Source organism: Amyelois transitella, chromosome 5 (genome assembly GCF_032362555.1).
Source record: "Amyelois transitella isolate CPQ chromosome 5, ilAmyTran1.1, whole genome shotgun sequence".
Classification (NCBI taxonomy): domain Eukaryota; kingdom Metazoa; phylum Arthropoda; class Insecta; order Lepidoptera; family Pyralidae; genus Amyelois; species Amyelois transitella.
The window spans coordinates 6813419-6832255 of record NC_083508.1 but is presented as its reverse complement, the minus strand read 5'-3'; the positions used below and the strand labels follow the sequence as shown (position 1 = coordinate 6832255).

Sequence of the window (18837 nt, the reverse complement as noted above, 5' to 3'; positions counted from 1 at the left end):
TGATATTTATCTGTGTCATTATTGTTTTCCATGTATTCTATTTTTGCAATTTCATCAAATATTCTGCATTCAATTATGTCTATTCTTTTTTTTACATCATAATCAGTCTCATCATCTAAATCTTCTAAGTCATATATTTCTATTTCACTGTGAACACTATATTCTGAATCTTCTGTGGTGGTCGACCCAATGTGCTTGCATTTTTTTGCCGGTTTTGTATTTTGTAAGTTTTTTTCTTTTAAAGAGCGCTTTCGTCGCTTAATTTGGTCTATAGTTGCTTCGTCTAATTCAATTGAATGTTCATCATGTGAAATATCATCTCCGCTTAAATTTCCACAAATTTTTACTTGGATAGCCGATAGTTTCCCACTGAACTCATCAATTTTTGTATCAAGTGTTTTTTCTTTGGATTTTATCTGGGTTTTACGTGTCATTCTAGCATCAGGTATATATCCTTCTTCAGATACTATTAGGTCTAAGTCTTCTTTAGTTTTTGCTTCTTTTTCTAATCTATTTTTCTTTTGTTTTTTGTTGTCCGTTTCAACTTGATTAAGCTCTGATGTAGTGATTGATTTTCCTGGCTGGACATTTAACTTTTTGTTTCTCCCTCTTTTTATTTCATTTGGTTTTCTGTTTTCTTTCAAATAATCAAGTAATGTTTGATCCACAGAAAAAATGGTCTCATCTGGAAGACATTCGGGAATTTTCTTATACACTTGTTGAGGATTGAATGGAACAATACCTGTCGCTCTAAATCCACTCACAACATTTTCTTTCTTTGTCATGTTAACTTCATCCATCACCTTTGCAAGTAGAGGTGGAAAATGAGACTTATTAAGCCCTGCTTGCTTCGGATTTTCTATCTTGTAAGTAGTTAAAATTTTTCGCCAAACCTTTTTCAAGGGGCCAAAGAACGCTACATCCAGCGGTTGAGTCAGATGAGTCGAATTTGGTGGCAGAAGGACAAATCGAATATTATATTTTTCACACAATTCTATGACTTCCGAATTGATGTGGCTGGAAAGGTTATCGCCAATCACGACCTTTGGACCTTCTAGTTTTCGTGCCCAAGGCACAATTATGGTGTTAAACCAGTCAAGAAACGTTGTTGAATCGAACCAACCACTTTTGGTTCGATTAAACCGCGCATTTTCAGGTCCTCCTTCGACCCATTGACACCACAAGCTCTCCGCTTTATATACAACGTATGGAGGCATCACTGATCCGTTGGCTGTACCTGCAAACATGACTGATATACAGCCCTTAGAACTGTTCATTACGCGTTCCGGATATTTAGTACCACGACGAAAAATACATTTAGCAGAGCCGGGGTCGTCGGAGAAATTTGTCTCATCATAATTCACAATGTGCGTCGGAGGCACGTTTTCCAATACAGACTTTATATTATTGAAAAACTGCTGAAATTCTGACAGAGTTTTTTCTGCTCTGGCCCTTTTGATGTTCTGCACTGCTCTCAGACTTAGTTTGTCGCGGTAGCGCTCAATAAAATTTTTTACCCACCATTCACCGGGCATTTTATCATGAAAAATATCGCTCCTATTATTTTTCTTTAAGTATTCATGGACCAGAATTCGGAGATCAAGTTGCGTCAGCGGAGCTCCGTAATCTGAGGCCACAATAAGAACTTTCACAAAGTTCAGTTCTTCTTCTGGCGATAACTTGAAGGGTGGCCCTGGTTTGTCGGAATGTTTCTTTTTTACTTTTTTTTCAATAGTTCTTCTTGGTATGCTAAAGGTTTTTTCGGCTTCGTAAGAAGTCATTCTTTTTGTTTCTACCATCTCAATAGCCAAGGCCATCATCTCATCGGTGTAATTTTTATAGGGCCTAGCCCCAAGTTTTTTTCTGTCTCTTTTTTTGGGGGGCATTCTGAAACAAAAAGATACTTACCAGATAAGCACACATAAGCATAAAGCATTCACAAAATCCCCGAAAAGCCTGAGGTCAAGAAACAAAAAATAAATAAAAATACACATAATAAGAGCATTTTTTCATTTAAAATTACTTTGTACTAATAGTTTTCCATCATTGTTTTGTTTTGTTTTTTGGGTGTGTTAGTGGCCAACACTGGTATCAGATTTTTTAGGCTGCCTAATACAATAATGACAGCCGGGACCAATGGCTTATACGAGCCTTCCGAAGCTCGGAGGAACTCAAGAAATTTGTATGCCACTTGTGGGCACCCACCCATGTGCAGACCACGCCCGGTGTCGCTTAATTTGCGAAAGCGCTGGTTATGCGCACTCCCGTCGGGCCACCGAGCTCCTCATGAAAATAATCATCATGAAAATAATCGAAGTTATTCAAGCACTTTTATGCGTTAGTAGCGCAGGATATTCATGTTATACACATACCTATATAAAAACAAAACATTCACACGTATCAAACAAAGCACGCATACATAGGTACATGAAATACCTAATTTATGCCAACCCTAGCTGTAGGTAAAGTTACCACAAAGCAGTCGGTGTCAACTTTACCTAACCTCAAACAACATTACCTCTACCGATATTTCAATGAAAAAGAAAAGTAGCGATTAAACAATTAATCAGATGCAATCCCGACCATTTCCTACATGCAATATCAAAATAATACTCACCTCTTACAATTATTCTACGTTCTGAAGACACAATTTGACAAAAATTGTTGGACGACGCTTTCCCACGCCTTGACAATGAACAGCCATATTGAAATAATCGTCAGTGTTGCCAGTAAGAAAATTATAAAAAATGTTTCCCTACGCTATTGAAAAAATACTACTATTTAAACTCCGTTTATTTAATTGCAATTTTTTAAGATAGGCAACTATAAGTAAAATACCTACAATATGGAAATCTTGCCACGGGTTTGGTAATGTTGCCACATTTTACGGTATATTACTAAAGAAAAGCACTAATAATTAGTGCACTAACGTGATATTTATTTGCTTTGTATGTCAATAAACTTATAAAAAATAATAGTCAAACTTAAATATATCTAGGTACTATTAATAGAAATCGGAATAATAGAGGCAATTGAAATATATTATAAGAGATAAGAGTACCTAAAAACTTAAGAATCATGTGAGTGTGTGAGGTTTGCGTCATGTAATTTTCTGCACACTTAACGCTGTAATATCTCAGAATTTAAATGAAAGATGAAAACAAAACGTGCACATATAAGTTCACACTTCACAGTAGTTCTGTCATCACTTGCGACACAAAATACATCAGTCCCTCTTCTATAGTGCTATATTATTCCCAATTCTATGGTACTAACCTAATTATCAATAAAAAAGTATAACAAGTTAAAGCTTAACTCAATTAAGCGCTCCGACTCTGGGATGAAAACTTAAAGGCTACGGTAAGAACGGTTTGCGAACACTGTGCTGAGCAGGTATAGCCCCGCTAGCACGAGCCCCATGATCTGAAAATAATAAATAATCGCAATTATTTTTTTAAGCTTTTTCTATCCTACGGGAAAATAATCCATCTGGGATAAAAAGAGTAATAAAAGATAATCTCCTATCGAGGTTGTTTTTTTTTTAATAAAGCGCAAAGAAGCTACAAATAAACTATTTTTATTTAATTACAAAACTGCAGGCAAGTAGAAGGAAAACTCAACATCAAAATGGCCAGCATACATAACAGTGGGTGATCAAGACTAAATTGTTTTTTATAAAAACTTATCACGGTATAGGCCTGCTAAACATCGTCGGCAAATTGTATGCAAAGGTGTTGATTAATAGAGTGATGAATAAAACTGATGATAAAATATGGGATGCCTAAGCAGGATTTCGAACGGGAATGGGATTTACGAATCAGGTTCATTCATTTTGCATTCAGTAAGGATTAACGAACACGCACACTGAATGGTTAATAATATCGAGTTCGGTCGTGTTAGACAGGGATGTGTTGTGTCACCGTGCCCGTTCAACCTATTCATGGATAGTTGTTTGACATATTCGAAAGAGTCTGAAAGTGGATTAAAGATCAAGGACTTACTCGTCAAATGTCTTTTCATGCTGACGATCAGATTATACTGCCGTCATTATAAACTGTAAGTATAAATCTTTGAATAAGAAAGGAATGAAAGTGAACGTAAGTAAAACAAAAACAATGGTTTTTGAAAAAGAGGAGAATATGACAGAATGTAATAGTTTGATTGGAGGAGAAAAAGTGGAATAAACGAAAGTTTACAGCAGATTTGAATGGTAATAGTGATATTGAAAGAAAAGTGAATGCCGGAAATATGGAATGAAGCGTTGCATGCTTTTATAAGGGCGTGTTGGTTCCAACACTAGTATATTAGTTGTGTGTGGTAAAAAAGCAGAATTAACGCAGTCGAAATGACAGCGCTTAGAAGTATGATAGGTGTAAAATTGAGGGATAGGATAAGGAACAGCGTGATAAGGGAATGCAGGCAACGTGGCAAGTGGAAAGATGTGGTCCTGCCTGCCCCTCCGGGAAAGACTCCGGGAAAGTTTTATGTTTGTGAATTTTTCCACCCATTAACTACCCCGAAGAGTTGAGACTGTACGTATGTCCTTAATTCTTTACTCACAAAATATTTCGGCAGTTTTGGTTCTAACTCATGTCATCATTCTTATATTAAAGTTTATAAAATGTCATAATCATTACCGAAGCTGCTAGATACGGCTCGTAGGTGCTGGATCGTTTGTTCTGATTTACTTCAGTTATCAAGACAATGCCAGCAGCTAGGTACAAAATGAATGCCAGACCGTGATATATCACCTCCTGAAAATTAAAGTTGTAAATAAGTTTTTAGGAGAATCACACTTAAGGTTGTTGAAACAATCTTACAATGTCTCTATCCTTTATGGTGCAGATATAGCCCATATTCTCAAAAACATAATGGATATTGATATCCATAACATAATCAATATTCAAATATAAAACAAACTGGCCCTATCATAATGCATTCGTGGTTGAGTAGAACAGAACCGGCCCTGAAGGTATTATGTTAAGTAAAGCAGCAAAAACTACTTCAGCCCATATTCCCGAAGCGGAATGAAGTTCGCTAGGCTAAGTCAGGCTGGTCGCGTCTCTCGTATTTTATTAACTTTAGCTTATCCCTAGCTTTCAAGGAAAGGGAGAATACCCCGTGATGAGAGAGACGTTTTTGACTCTATTAATTGAATGGATTAACGTTCATGTCCCAAAGAAATTGTAAATTTACCCCCATGTCTACTTACATAAACAGTTTTCGAAATCATTGTAGCGGTAGACAATGATATCAGGTAGGATATATAAAGGCAAAATGTTCCAATTAGGAAGGCCACAGCAACCAGAAGGAAGAATAATTCAGCTTTTGGCAAAACTTTGGAGTAACTGTGGTCATAATAGTAGGTCATTACTCCTACGCACGCTGCACCCAGTAACTGAAATAAACAACAAAATATGTATATAAATGAGTAGTAGGTTACTAACGAAATGGGACACATGGTATCACTAATCACTTAATAACGTTAAACACCAATCTAAACTAATTACTTTACTGGTTATTTTTATTTACTTGCAGTGCTTTTATAACATAAAAAGAACACTTTTTTACACTGTAAGTTTATTTTACCAATTTCAGTATGTTTTCTTGTAAATGTTGATGTTAAATTATTAGGAACAATAAACTTTGATTTTGGCTTTGAGTGTTTGTGTCAAATGGATCTGTCTATATGTGTGAGAACTTGTGCTATTTTTAATGTATTCACTGTTGAGATTACGCATATAGAATACCTAAACTTTATTTCGTTTAATTTTTAGATAATCTAACGTTTCTGTCATTACATATAAATATTTAATGTACACTTGTACGCAAAGATCGATTCGCTGGCGGTATTTTAGCAACTTTACGATGTTGGTATGACCTCACTCATGCACGCTATTTCGGGACCCGTGAGTAAACACTCGACATTGAAAGACGATTTCTGTGGAAATTAGATTTAGAGATTTAGATATTAAATAGTTTACCTAATTTTCCAATATTAAATTTCTCAAAATTGTGTAGATGTATAAGAAACAATTTTATTTATTCAATTGCCTTGGTTCCGTAAATAGAATTATCAGTGATTGAGTCAAAATGACATCATCTTTAAAAGTGGAAACCCAACTAGTTGATGACATTGTTTGCTCGCACTACGACGACGATATACATAACATTCAAACAATTAACACGCTATTAAATTAACTGACGTATTTATCATCTCAAGTAGAGACCAAACTTTAGAAAAGAACTACCAAAAGAACTATCAGTAACAAGCTTAATCAAAGGAGCTGTTAAAAATTTGATATCTATACTAATATTATAAATCTGAAGAGTTTGTTTTGTTTGTTTGTTTGTTTAAACGCGCTAATCTCAGAAAGTACTGAACCGATTTGAATAATTCTTTCACAGTTAGATAGTCCATTTATCGAGGAAGGCTATAGGCTACATTTTATCCCGGATTTCCTACGGAAAACGTCAACAATGCAGGTGAAAGTTGAATGAGTCGGCCATCTGCGAGCTTTCCACGCGAACGCTGCGCAAACCAACAAAGATATAGTAAAACAATGTACTAAAGATGTGAAGTACTCATTTTTTGCCACAAAAAAGTCCGCGAGAGCATATATCTATCTCTTAAGGTTTACTTACAATAACCACTTTTATGTTCATTTTTTAAGATTATTTTTTCATTATAAACATAAGTTATTTTGAAACCAATTTTCTTTAATTCAGTATTAATCCTTATCCAAATAAATATGTTTATTACTTTCGGCTTTTCATGTAGACTAAAATTGCCATTTACAGTATATAAATCAGACGAATAGGTTTTGAGATATAGTCGTTATAAGCAATTTGCAGCGAAACATTTAATACGGCGAACCAGCGTTCTTCCTAATACGCGTGACCGCCTGCAAAAATAAATATTATGCCCAAAATAACTATTCCACGCGGACGAAGTCGCGGGCACAGCTAGTCGAATATAAGAATCGAAAAAACTCATCCTTGGGAATTGAGAACGCGTTTTATATTCATCCTGTTGCACAATGATCGTAATATTTAAAGCGGCCGAAAGTAGGTCACTTCGCTCAGAAATATGTAAAGAATGTTTTATGACGCTGTAAACCTTGCCCAAGCCGCCAGACTAGGTAACCATGAAAGTAAAGGGCGTGATTCCGGGCCTTTTAGAATAGGACCACTCTTTCTCGTGTAAAAAAGATTTTACACGGATGTCGTAAGAGAAGACACATTTATATGTATACTGCAGCTTTCATCACTATCCAATATGGGTTGGTTTCCTCTCCCCTGCGAAGGTTGCGGAGGTTAGACGAGAGTGCTGCATGTAAAAACCTTATTAATCTCATCTAGGATCATATTCAAAAGGCGCACCAGGGTTCCGAGGATGGAATCAGGCTTAACGCCAGGAGAAAGAAGTAGTGTAGTTAAATTCCCTATATATATAACTGAAACTTCTATATGTCAAGTTCATTAATATGTATAAACCAATGTGAGTCGATCTCACGAAAAGGAGACAGACACGAGTAGAGAGCGATTGAGAACTATCAATTACCAGTTGGGCCAATTTAAGCAGACCAGGCAAACTAGACACGTAGCCGCTATTGATGTAGAGGAAATTGCCTGAGTTGCCCGAAGACACTGCCGTCGTACGCGTAATGGTCACCGTGTGCGACATCTTGGATTACTGCTCCTGAAACACGAAACCTGAAAGGAGTAAATGTATTTCTTTTAACATTATAAACATATACTAGTATTCAAATCAAAAAACAATCATTCGGACAATTTGGGGGGAAAATTGTGGGAAGTGATTAAAGGGAAGAACACTAACAATAAGAACTGATGCCCAAAAAGAACTGGTATGTATTGTTAAAAAGGTGACCGTAAAATCTTCGAAGCCATTGCTGAGAATGCAAGGCAAGTTAAATCTCAGTGATTTCTATCAAAATTGTGCGTATGTGAAGGGGCAAGCAATCAGTATATGCAATGCAGTAGCATTATATGTTTTATATTATATTATACTAATGGCCCGCCTCGGCTTCGCACAGGTAGCATTTATAGGTTGCCGATAAACATTCCCCAAAAAACACTCTTTCCACCATTTCAAACAGAAACAAAATCCGTGCGCAACTTTCCGAGATAAGCGCATACACATTGTTAGAGAAATTGACTGTTTTCGTATTACGTAATGACAATGAAGCTACTGCATAACTGCATACAGTTTCTACTTATTTTAATCTTTTTCAGGTACGATTGACAGAAATACTTGGATCCAGATTTTAGAGTACTTAGACATAAATAAAAATGAATGAAAAATAGTTTTATCAAGGAAGTTTTCTGGGGGAAGTGTACCTCAGTTCCTAAAATGGACAAAGCAGCCCACATGGCGGCCGACCATGACGCCACCTCGCATTGGTGACGAGGTCAACTGCTCTCATGAATGAAAATCAGGCTAAATCAACTTTTGTATTAACAATCGTAGAAGGAACACTTATTATACCTTATCTTTCCAATACATGTCCCTCCTTCCAGACATCCTCATTCAATATCTACTCCTTAAAGGACTTACTTCCTAGGCCAAATTATTTTAAACCTTTTTATGGTACTCATAATAAAATAAACCAAATTATTTTCTTAATTCTACGAACATCGTCTATACTTATGATATATAATGATACATACCTACATATATACCTATAAAAGAATAGGACCACTCCATCTCTTTCCCACGGATGTCGTAAGAGCCGACTAAGGGATAGACTTGGGATTCCTCTTTAATGTAAATCCCTGCCAATCTAAGGTCTGCCGCGCCGATGGATGCATGGCTAGGGGCGAGCCTAGTCTCGAGCGTGCCACTTCCGCCATGGGGTTGGGCGACCCCCAGGTAATGGCTAGCCTTACCCTGGCATGCGGGGCTCTGCTGGGGCGGACAAAATTTTTCCCTAGCGTCTCGTGGGAATCGCATGGATGCAAATTTTTTGAAAGAGCACCTAGATGGCGGCGATGGTGTCCGCACCCCATCACGTCTCGTTCCCGGCGGGAGCGGTATGCGGTCTGCTGAAAGCCGCTTTGCGACGATGAATGTAAGAGGAGGAATGAAGGATAAGATTGAGGAAGTATGCCAGATGATGGATGAAAGACGTTTGGATGTGTTGTGCGTGAATGAAACGAAGCGGAAAGGATGCGACGCGACGCAGCACGGCCCTTACACGGCGTATTGGTCTGGAATTTCCAGTACCAGCCGAGGCTGTCAAGGGGTCGGTCTAATTCTTTCTGCACGAATGGCTGAGTGCGTGAATGAGTATGAGTGTGTCAGCCCTCGTCTTCTATGGATTAGGCTGAAAGTTGGAATCACTCGGATCTTCGTTCTAGGTGTTTATGCACCTTGGGATGTGGGTTCGAGGGGTACAACATCAGCAAAAAGCGAAAACGAGGAGTTCTGGAATAGTGTAAGAGAAGTATTGAAAGTTACCAAGCCAAATGAGAAGATTATTATGTTAGGTGATTTTAATGGATGGGTGGGTGTAAAGCGTGATGGATATGAAAAGGTGCTTGGTGCGTTTGGTGACGAAAAGGTGAATGATAATGGAAGAAGTGTATTAGAAATTTGTCTAGAGTGGGATCTTTTTTGTCGAACTCAATGTTTCAACATAAAGAGATCCACACCTACACAAGAGTGGAAGGTATTTTAAAAAGTATGATAGACTTTGTGATTGTAGATGAAAGATTGAAGAACAAAGTGCTGGATACCCGTGCATATCGCGGTGCTGGCATTGACTCGGACCATTTACTGGTGATATCCCGGATAAGGGGTATCTTCAATCGCTGGCGGCACAGGGTAAGGTAGCAAACCAGCGCTTTGGAAAGAGTAAAAGTAGAAAATTTGCAAGATATGGATGTAGGTAAGAAGTATATTAATAGACTGAAGGATGAATTTGAAGATTTAGAGGAAATGAGCGATATTGAAGATGGATGGAAGGAATTTAAAAAAAGAATTGTGAAAGTAGCTGTTGAAGTGTGTGGTGTAAGTAGAAGAAGGAAAGGAAAAAATCACAAAAATGCGTGGATGAGTAAAGATGTGCAAGAACTTGTGCGATTAAAGAAGAAAGCATGGCTGGATTTGTTAGCAGCAAAAGCTAACTTAAGAATGCAAGAGGTTATAGATGAAGATGTGAATGAAGCACGTAAGGAATATAAGAAAATGAAAGATTTGGTTAAGAAAGCTGTGATTAGAAAGAAAGAAGAGTATAAAGAGGATTTTGATAAAAGGCTATCAGAAGACTTTCAGTCAAATCTGAAAGTATTCTGGAAATCCGTAAGGTCAGCCCGAGGAAATACTATAACCAGAGAGCTGACTAGGATCAGATGCCAGGATGGTAGCGTTGTGAAAGGAGAAGAATGTGTACTAAAGATATGGAAGGACTATTTTGAAAGTTTATTTGAAAAAAAGGAAGGAAATAAGAAAGATTTCTGCTATAGCGAAGAAAAAGAGAATGAGATGGAAGGCGAAATTGAAGTGTTCGAAATTGTGGAAGCACTTAAGAGTATGAAAGCGGGAAAGGCTGCTGGGTGTGATAGAGTGTCGGTCAAGATGCTTAAAGCAGGAAAAGGCGTAGTAGCTAGTCAGTTGTACTGCCTTTTCAATTTGTGTTGGAGAAGCGGCCGAGTACCAAAAGATTGGTGTAAGGCTGTTATCGTGCCACTTTACAAGGGAAAAGGGTCACAGCTTGATTGTATTGATTAATAGAGTCAGGAATGAAACTGATGACAAAATATGGGATGCTCAAGCGGGATTTCGAAAGGGAATGGGATGTACTGATCAGGTCTTTTCCTTGCGGTGCATAGCCGAAAAGTTTTTGGCCAAGAGTCAAAAAGTCTATTGCACATTCGTAGATCTGGAAAAGGCCTATGACAGAGTTGAGAGGAATGAATTGTGGTCAGCACTTTCTATGCATGGGGTGAGCAGTCTCTTAATACGAGCACTGAAATCCTTATATGAGGATTCGAGTGCTTGTGTCAGGATAAACGGAGCGCACACTGAGTGGTTTAAGATTGAGAAAGGCGTTAGGCAAGGATGTGTTGCGTCACCGTGGCTGTTCAACCTATTTATGGATAGCTGTTTGACAGATTTGAAAGAGTCTAAAAGTGGATTAAGGATGAATGAGTTACTCGTCAAATGTCTGCTCTATGCCGACGATCAGGTTATACTGGCGTCATCAGCGGAGGAGTTACAGGAGATGGTAAACTGTATGCATGAAGCTTTAAAAGAGAAAGGAATGAAAGTGAACGTAAGTAAAACTAAAACACTGGTTTTTGAAATGGAGAAAGAAATGACAGCATGTAATATTTTGATTGGAGGAGAAAAAGTGGAGCAAGTGAAAGAGTTTGTATATCTAGGATCAAAGTTTACATCAGATGGCAAGTATGATAGTGATATTGAAAGGAGAGTGAACGCGGGGAACATGGTGAATGGAGCTTTGCATGCCTTTATGAGCAGTCAGAAACTATCCAAAAAGGCTCGACTGGCTGTGCACAGGGGCGTGTTGGTCCCGACATTAATGTATGGGAGTGAAAGTTGGGTATGGCAAAAGAAGCATGAAAGCAGAATAAATGCAGTGGAAATGAGAGCGTTAAGGAGTATGATGGGTGTCAAATTGAGTGACAGGATAAGAAACAGCGTGATAAGGGAATGTTGTGATGTGAAAGAAGATGTAGTTACAGGAATAGAAAAGGGTATGTTAAGATGGTTCGGTCATGTGGAGAGGATGAATGAAAGCAGGTTGACTAAGCAGATATACAAGGAGAGTGTGGAGGGAAAGGTCGGAGTGGGAAGACCTAGACGAAGGTATCTTGATCAAATTAAGGACGTCCTGGTAAAGGGTCAGGTCAAAAGTACCCGAAACCGCCGAGCTTGTATGAAGAGAGTTATGAATGTGGACGAAGCGAAAGAAGTATGCAGAGATCGTGGCAAGTGGAAAGAGGTAGTCTCTGCCTACCCCTCCGGGAAAGAGGCGTGATTTTATGTATGTATGTATGTATGTACCTACATATATCTATATTATATATAATCACACCGATATCCCTTGCGGGGTAGACAGCGCCAAAAATCTTTTAAAAACTGAAAGGCCACGTTCGGCTGTTAGGTTACCGATTTACTTAAAACTTTCAACACCAATTTCTTTGTTTTAACTCAGAAAAACATTTAAAGTTTGTTTCATGAAAATCGGTTCACTAAAAAAAAGTTATCGACATTTGAATGAACTCAAGGCATGAGTTTGCCTGCAAAAACTTACGAAATTAAAAATTCTAAGTCATTTATCATTGTACGACGGCATAATACCTACAACATATAAAAATAAGTGAAAATCAGTTTGATAATATTCTGGTTTTGCCGCACATAACATGCGTAATTCTCACGTAAAAAGATTTTTGGTTTGTTTGTCTACTTTAGTACCGTGTGGTTCCCGGCACCATTACAAAAAAGAACTGAAAATCAAAATACTACATATAGTAATCGATAAAAATATTTTGTCTGTACGTTTAGTATTTTGACTGAAACGGATAGAGTACACCCCGTGTTCCTCTTCAGAGTAGTGAAGAGGAACACGGGGTGGTGTATAAATCAGAACTCACGTCAGGAGGACATACATACATAAGTCACGCCTCTTTCGCGCAGGGGCACGCATAGACCACATTTTTCCACTTGCCACGATCCCTGCACACTTCTTACGCTTCATCCACATTCATAACTCTCTTCATGCAAGCTCGTCGGTTTCGGGTACTCTTGACCAGACCTTTTGCTAGAACGTCATCGATCTGATCAAGGTACGTCCATGCGTACGTCGTCAGGAAGAACAAAATAATTAGTTCAACAACAAAACTGAAGTTTAGCCTGAAGGCTAGCTCATTTTATGTGATTAGTTATCTTTGTTATTTTCCACACAGCAGGATGAAAGACAATGGTCACTCGTACCAGCAAGGACACTCTCAAGGTTTACCAGAGCTCTTGTTTATAAGCTGAAGGTCGACGACCCATGCGTCATCTTTATTATTTCACCCACACCCTTCCCAACATAGTATGAGAGCAGTCGTCTAGACGAGGCAACCCCCTCGCATTGCAAAGAGTTTCGTTACCCAAATCTATTACTATCGTAAAACTCTTTAATCAATGTGGTCTTGTGTTCGTGTGGTTTTCGTTTACAAATGCAGACATTTAATAACAAATTTAAAAAAAATTAACTTAACAATCATATCCGTAGGTTTTATAATATACATATGGTATAATTTCTTGTTTTTAATTAAGTTAGCAAAACAAATTTTCTAATTTTCGAATTTTAAATTATAAAATTATAATAAGAACCGTGAACACAATAAACAATAAAACACTAGATGCTATGTAGATATATGAAGTATTAAAAGAGCTAACAATCTTGAAAAATTACTTTAAACTAAAATTATAAACTTGTAATAACTTGTAACGTGTAATTATTGTACATACCTATGTAGGTATTAAGAAATTAAAACAACGCTAAGTTATATCCCGGTTGTATGTAAAATAAACACTTAAATCTATGTAAGTAGGTAAGTATCTATGCAAGTACTTACTTATGGAAGTAGCCCCAACTGCTGAATAAAGAAACTTCTCCAGATAGTTAACAATGCGAGCGTGTTTTCAGTGGACGAGGTTTGGCGCGACTGTGCACTGAGGTCGCTTGATGAGTCATAATGTTGTTGACGTATATTGCGCATGCGTCCATACGGCCTTAGGTCATTCTTTCATCTATACATCTATACATATATATTTTTATAATATAAATCAGTAAAAATATTTTGTCTGTACATTTAGTATTTTTGACTGAAATGGATAGAGGGACACTTAGAATGAATAATAGAAAGCAAAAATATTTTTTTTTAATTTCTTGTCTGTCTGTATGTATGATCACGATTATCTCCGAAAGTACTGAACCGATTTACTTCAAACTTTCACCAATTGCTTTGTTTTAACTCAGAATAACATTTAAAGTTTGTTTCATCAAAATCGGTTCACTAAAAAAAAAGTTATCGTCATTTGAATGAACTCAAGGCATCAGTTTGCCTGCAAATAAGTTATGAAATTAAAAATTCAAAGTCATTTATCATTATACGACAGCATTATACCTATAACATATAAATATAAGTGAAAGGCGACTAAGGGATGGGCTTACAAACTTGGGATTCTTTTTTAGGCGATGGGCGAGTAACCTATCACTTTTTGAATCTCAATTCTATCATTAAGTCAAATAGCTGAACGTGGCCATTCAGTCTTTTTAAGCCTGTTGGCTCTGTCTACCCCGCAAGGGATATAGACGTGACCATATGTATGTAGTCTACTTTAATTTCGCCATCAACGCAACGGCCCCGATGGTCCAGTGGTTAGCCTGTGAGACTGTGAAGTTGGCGGTCCAAGTTCGAATCCCAACAATTACATTTTTTTTTTTTTTTAATATTTTTTTTTGTATTGTTTGAGTATTTTATTTAAAAAAACTGAAAATCAAAATACTACATATAATAAAACGGTAAAAATATTTTGTCTGTACATTTAATATTTTGACTGAAACGGATAGAGAATTTTTTTTTACATTTTTTGTCTGTCTGTCTGTCTGTATCTCAAATTCAAGTTCAAAATTCAAAATTCAAATTCAAAATTTTTATTCATTATTATAGGATACTATATATCGCTTAATAATTGTCAAAACGTATTGTTTAACAACATTGGTTGACGTCAAATAAATTACTTAAAAACTAAGTTTACTGCCGCTTCCAAGGCGTCAGTGCAGAAGAAGCGGTAACAAACTGCACTGCAGCATTTTCTTCAACAACGTCAACTTTACAATATTAATTAAACTTAGAATCTTAGAATAGAATGTGGACGAGAGAATACATTGTTCAGATTTATATATGAGATTGAATATTGAAAAAAGAAAAATATATATATATGTATATATTTTATGGATTGCCAATTTTAAAAAGATTTATGTACAGAGTGTACTGAATTTTGATTTAAGATCAAATCAAACTACAATTAATAACGAGGTTCCTGTGCCAAGCTCGAGCCAGATGTTTTTATCATTAAGGTAATCATCAGTCCTATAATAAGCCTTCTCACAAAGTACTTTCTTTACATAATCTTTGATTTTTCGGTTGGGCATATCAAGAACAGACTCCGGCAACCTATTATAAAATCGTATACAGTTCCCCATAAATGATTTACTGACTTTGCTAAGCCTATGAAACGGCAGGACTTACTTATGGTTATTACGTAAATTTCTATCAGTTGTGGCACTAACTTTTTGAAAAAATGAGGTATTTTTCCTAACATACATTATAAGATCAAAAATGTACTGGGACGCTACTGTAGGTATGTTTATTTTCTAAAAGAGTTGTCTTAACGAGTCTCTTGGACCTAAGCCGTAAATTGCGCGAACGGCCCTTTTCTGAATTATAAAAATAGTTTGTATATCAGCCGCGCTACCCCATAAAAGTAAACCATAAGATAACAAGCTATGAAAATAGCTGAAATAAACAAGCCTAGCTGTAGCTACATCTGTCAATTGTCGGATCCTCCTAACAGCATAAGCGGCAGAGCTAAGTCTATTGGATAGTTTAGAAATATGAGCACCCCACTGTAGCTTTGCATCAATTATAATTCCTAAAAACTTTGTATTTTCAACAAATTCTAATTTCTGGCCTTCCAGTATTATGTCAGTATTGGCCTGCCTTACGTTTGGAAGGGTAAATTTAATGCATTGGGTCTTATTAGCATTTAAAAGAAGATTGTTGGTTGAGAACCAGATAGATATGGCCGACAGTATATTATTAACCGAACTTACATTTTCGCTATGGCGATCTAATTTAAATATTAAAGAAGTGTCATCGGCAAACAGCACTATACCCGCCTGTTTTTCCATCATAAAAGGCAGGTCATTGACATATACCATGAAGAGGAATGGTCCTAAAATTGAGCCCTGAGGAACACCCATTGAGACGCTTGATCCGCTTGACTTTACTCCATTAATATCTACAGTTTGAAGCCTATCAGTCAAATAGGATGCCATTAGTTTAGTTGATTTGTGGTCAAACCCATATTGTCTGATGATCTACGCAATCAAATGCTTTAGAGAGATCGCAAAAGACTCCAACTGAATCCTGTGAACTCTCCCACGCGTCATAGATTTGAGTAACAAGTGCTACTCCCGCATCAGTGGTGGACTTCCCGGCAGTGAACCCATATTGTTGGGAATGGAAAATGTTATTGATTTTAAAATATTGTTGCATTTGATTAAGCATCATCTTCTCAAACACCTTGCTCAAAACTGGCAATATAGAAATATGTCTATAATTGCCAAGGACTGTTTTCTCCCCTTTTTTGAATAAAGGTATTAATTTACTACATTTCATTAAATTTGGAAAAATACCCTCATCAATACATTCATTAAATATAAAAGCTAGATCAGATGCAATAATGTCTATGATTTGACTTATGATACTAACAGACATACCCCAATGGTCTTCAGACTTTTTCAAATTAAGTTGTTTGAACGCCTTTAATATATTATAGTTGTGTTATTATTAAGAAGACAGATTTGATGGGAGTTGTGTTATTATTAAGATTATCTGACTGTATGATTAAGATTCAACTCGAAATTAACGCGGACGAAGTCGCGGGCAACAGCTAGTACATTATAAGGTAGATATATCCCTCCTTGTTCCAAACTTCCAGCTTTAATCGGAAATTCAATAAAAAGATTTGTTAACCAGTTCTTTAAAGTGAAAACAGGCTTAAACTACTTTACACCAGATATGTTTGAAAATATATTCTATCATTTAAAGTTCTTGCTTGTTCTTGAGTAAGTACTAAGGCGCGGGCGGAGATACCAGAGATAAGTATCTCTGGAATCTACGCCCGCGGCTCACCCCATGTAAAAAGAAAATTCGTGTTAATTTTTATTCATAACCTTCTATTTGTGCACCTTGACCACATACATGCCAAGCCAATTTTCAGAACTCTAAGAGTTCTGCTGACAAAACAGCTGGTGGCTAGACCCAGCTGTTTTGTCTGCCGATTGATATGTCACTCAGTCAATGTCCTATTTTATACAGAATGAATTTTAATGTTTTGGTTGCCATAACATGTAGCAGAAAGCTGACGTGTAAGACTTTCTTTTAATTGACTTTAACAATCCACCAGCAGCGTAAGCTTGCATAAGATGTACGTGTCTATTCCTTAGCACATCTTTAGACATCCATTGAGTAGTCGTTTCTAAAGTGTCGGGGGTATAGTATAGTATAGCAGAAAAGTTAAGTTAGTTTTAATTTAAAGTTTCAAAACTACACTTTTCTCTTTATAGTGAATATGCAAACTGTTATAATATTAACCATACATGATCTCGGTAAGTACTAAGATCTGAGAGAATCTTATAACTTGTGACTCCCAATCAAGAATACTTAACGCTACTACAGAGCCTATTTCCACAGTTAGATTTCTGCCATTTAACTCTGCACTGACCATAATTTCTTGTCTGTTTCACATTCCCTTTTTTGTAAAGTACGGTCGCGTTCATAATTGCAGTCATAGTTCGCAAAACTTTATAGCTTGCAGTCACCGCTGTCACTCACACATTCACACAAATAACACAATAAACAACAAGCGGTGAAGCGTTGGGTAGCGCGCCATCGAGAAGAGGGTAGTGTAAAAAGTCGCCGCGCAGCGGCCGTCGTCCGCTAATCAACACAGCGACACGCTACACAGCGGAGATCCATGGTGGAACAGTACGAAAATAATGGCTTCATACCGACCAGAATATTTGCGGAACAGTTCGACACATCAGTGGTTACTGTTCGTCGAGTTTGCACCGTGAGGGACTATTCCACAGACAGCCAGCAAGAAAGCCGTATTTATCCGAAATAAATAAGCAAAACCATTTAGAATTTGCTCGGCAGTATTTGGATTTTGACTGGAACAAAGCGATATTTATGGACGAAAAGTTCGTTTACGTCATCGCAACACGGTAGGCTTCATTTATGGCGAAGAAATGCAACTCGGTATGAAGAAAAAAATATTGTGCCAAATATGGAGTCTGGACCCATATCTGTAAATATGTGAGGCTGGATGAGTGCTGCTGGACCTGGAGAACAGATGTGGATAGCAGGACGCGCTACAGCTGCTCATTATGTGCAAGTGCTGGAAGAAACCATGTTACCAACTGTGCGGTGTATTTATCCGATTGATGATATGCCAACAATATCATTTGTGCAAGACAACTACCCTGTGCATCGAGTCCATATAGTGCGTGAAAGGTTCTGCCAGTTTATATTAAAACTACTACTTAGATAGTATTTTAAGGACAGCTTCAATATCTTTTCTTTATGAAAACGAATAATTAAGCTGTAACCTTAATAACAGGAGATAAGTAAATGAGAAGTAAATTAGTGTAAGTAATATGCTGTATGTATACCTTTATATAATCATCAATATGTAAACAAAACTATAGGTAAACTGTTTCAATAAAATTTACTAATTTTAATTATTGAATGTTTTATTTTGCTCCCTCTTGTTTAATATTTTTTGCTGATTTCCGTGTTTGAAGACACGGGTATTGTAATTCTTAGATGTCAGTTAGTTAGTTAGTCAGTCAGTTACTTAGTTCAAATGGCACCTTGAAACATTAAAAATTGTCAGTAACAATATATTTTTTTTTTAATAGACAAAAATTCCTTTTAATAACTTCGAAATCCGCTAGTAACTAGAACAAGCGAGTGTGAGCAAGCGAGATTATCTAATATATCTTA

General features: G+C 37.0%; 1 protein-coding gene and 1 long non-coding RNA gene across 3 annotated transcripts in view; one reads left to right on the top strand and one right to left on the bottom strand.

The window, feature by feature from the left end:
- LOC132904423 (uncharacterized) overlaps positions 1–18837 on the top strand; it is a 33392-nt gene that overhangs the window by 11577 nt on the left and 2978 nt on the right. The window lies entirely within an intron of this gene.
- LOC106131817 (uncharacterized) lies at positions 1885–13720 on the bottom strand. 2 transcript variants are annotated; one of them, XM_013331028.2, is made up of 5 exons: positions 13615–13720; positions 7565–7702; positions 5213–5398; positions 4638–4754; positions 1885–3423 (listed from the first exon to the last, which is right to left on the bottom strand). In XM_013331028.2, exons 2-5 carry the CDS (start codon positions 7685–7687, stop codon positions 3349–3351), a joined length of 501 nt encoding a protein of 166 aa, XP_013186482.1. In that variant the 5' UTR covers positions 7688–7702; positions 13615–13720; the 3' UTR covers positions 1885–3348. The 2 variants fall into 2 exon arrangements, with proteins under 2 accessions (XP_013186482.1, XP_013186483.1); XM_013331029.2 differs by having other exon boundaries at positions 7565–7716; positions 13615–13719.

Coding starts and splice junctions, on each gene's coding strand:
- LOC106131817 (XM_013331028.2), bottom strand. CDS start 7,687: ATGTCGCACACGGTGACCATTACGCGTACGACGGCAGTGTCTTCGGGC. Junction 4,755..5,212: donor TGATTTCGAAAACTGTTTAT/GTAAGTAGACAT, acceptor TTTAATTTTCAG/GAGGTGATATATCACGGTCT. Junction 3,424..4,637: donor AGCCGTATCTAGCAGCTTCG/GTAATGATTATG, acceptor TATTATTTTCAG/ATCATGGGGCTCGTGCTAGC.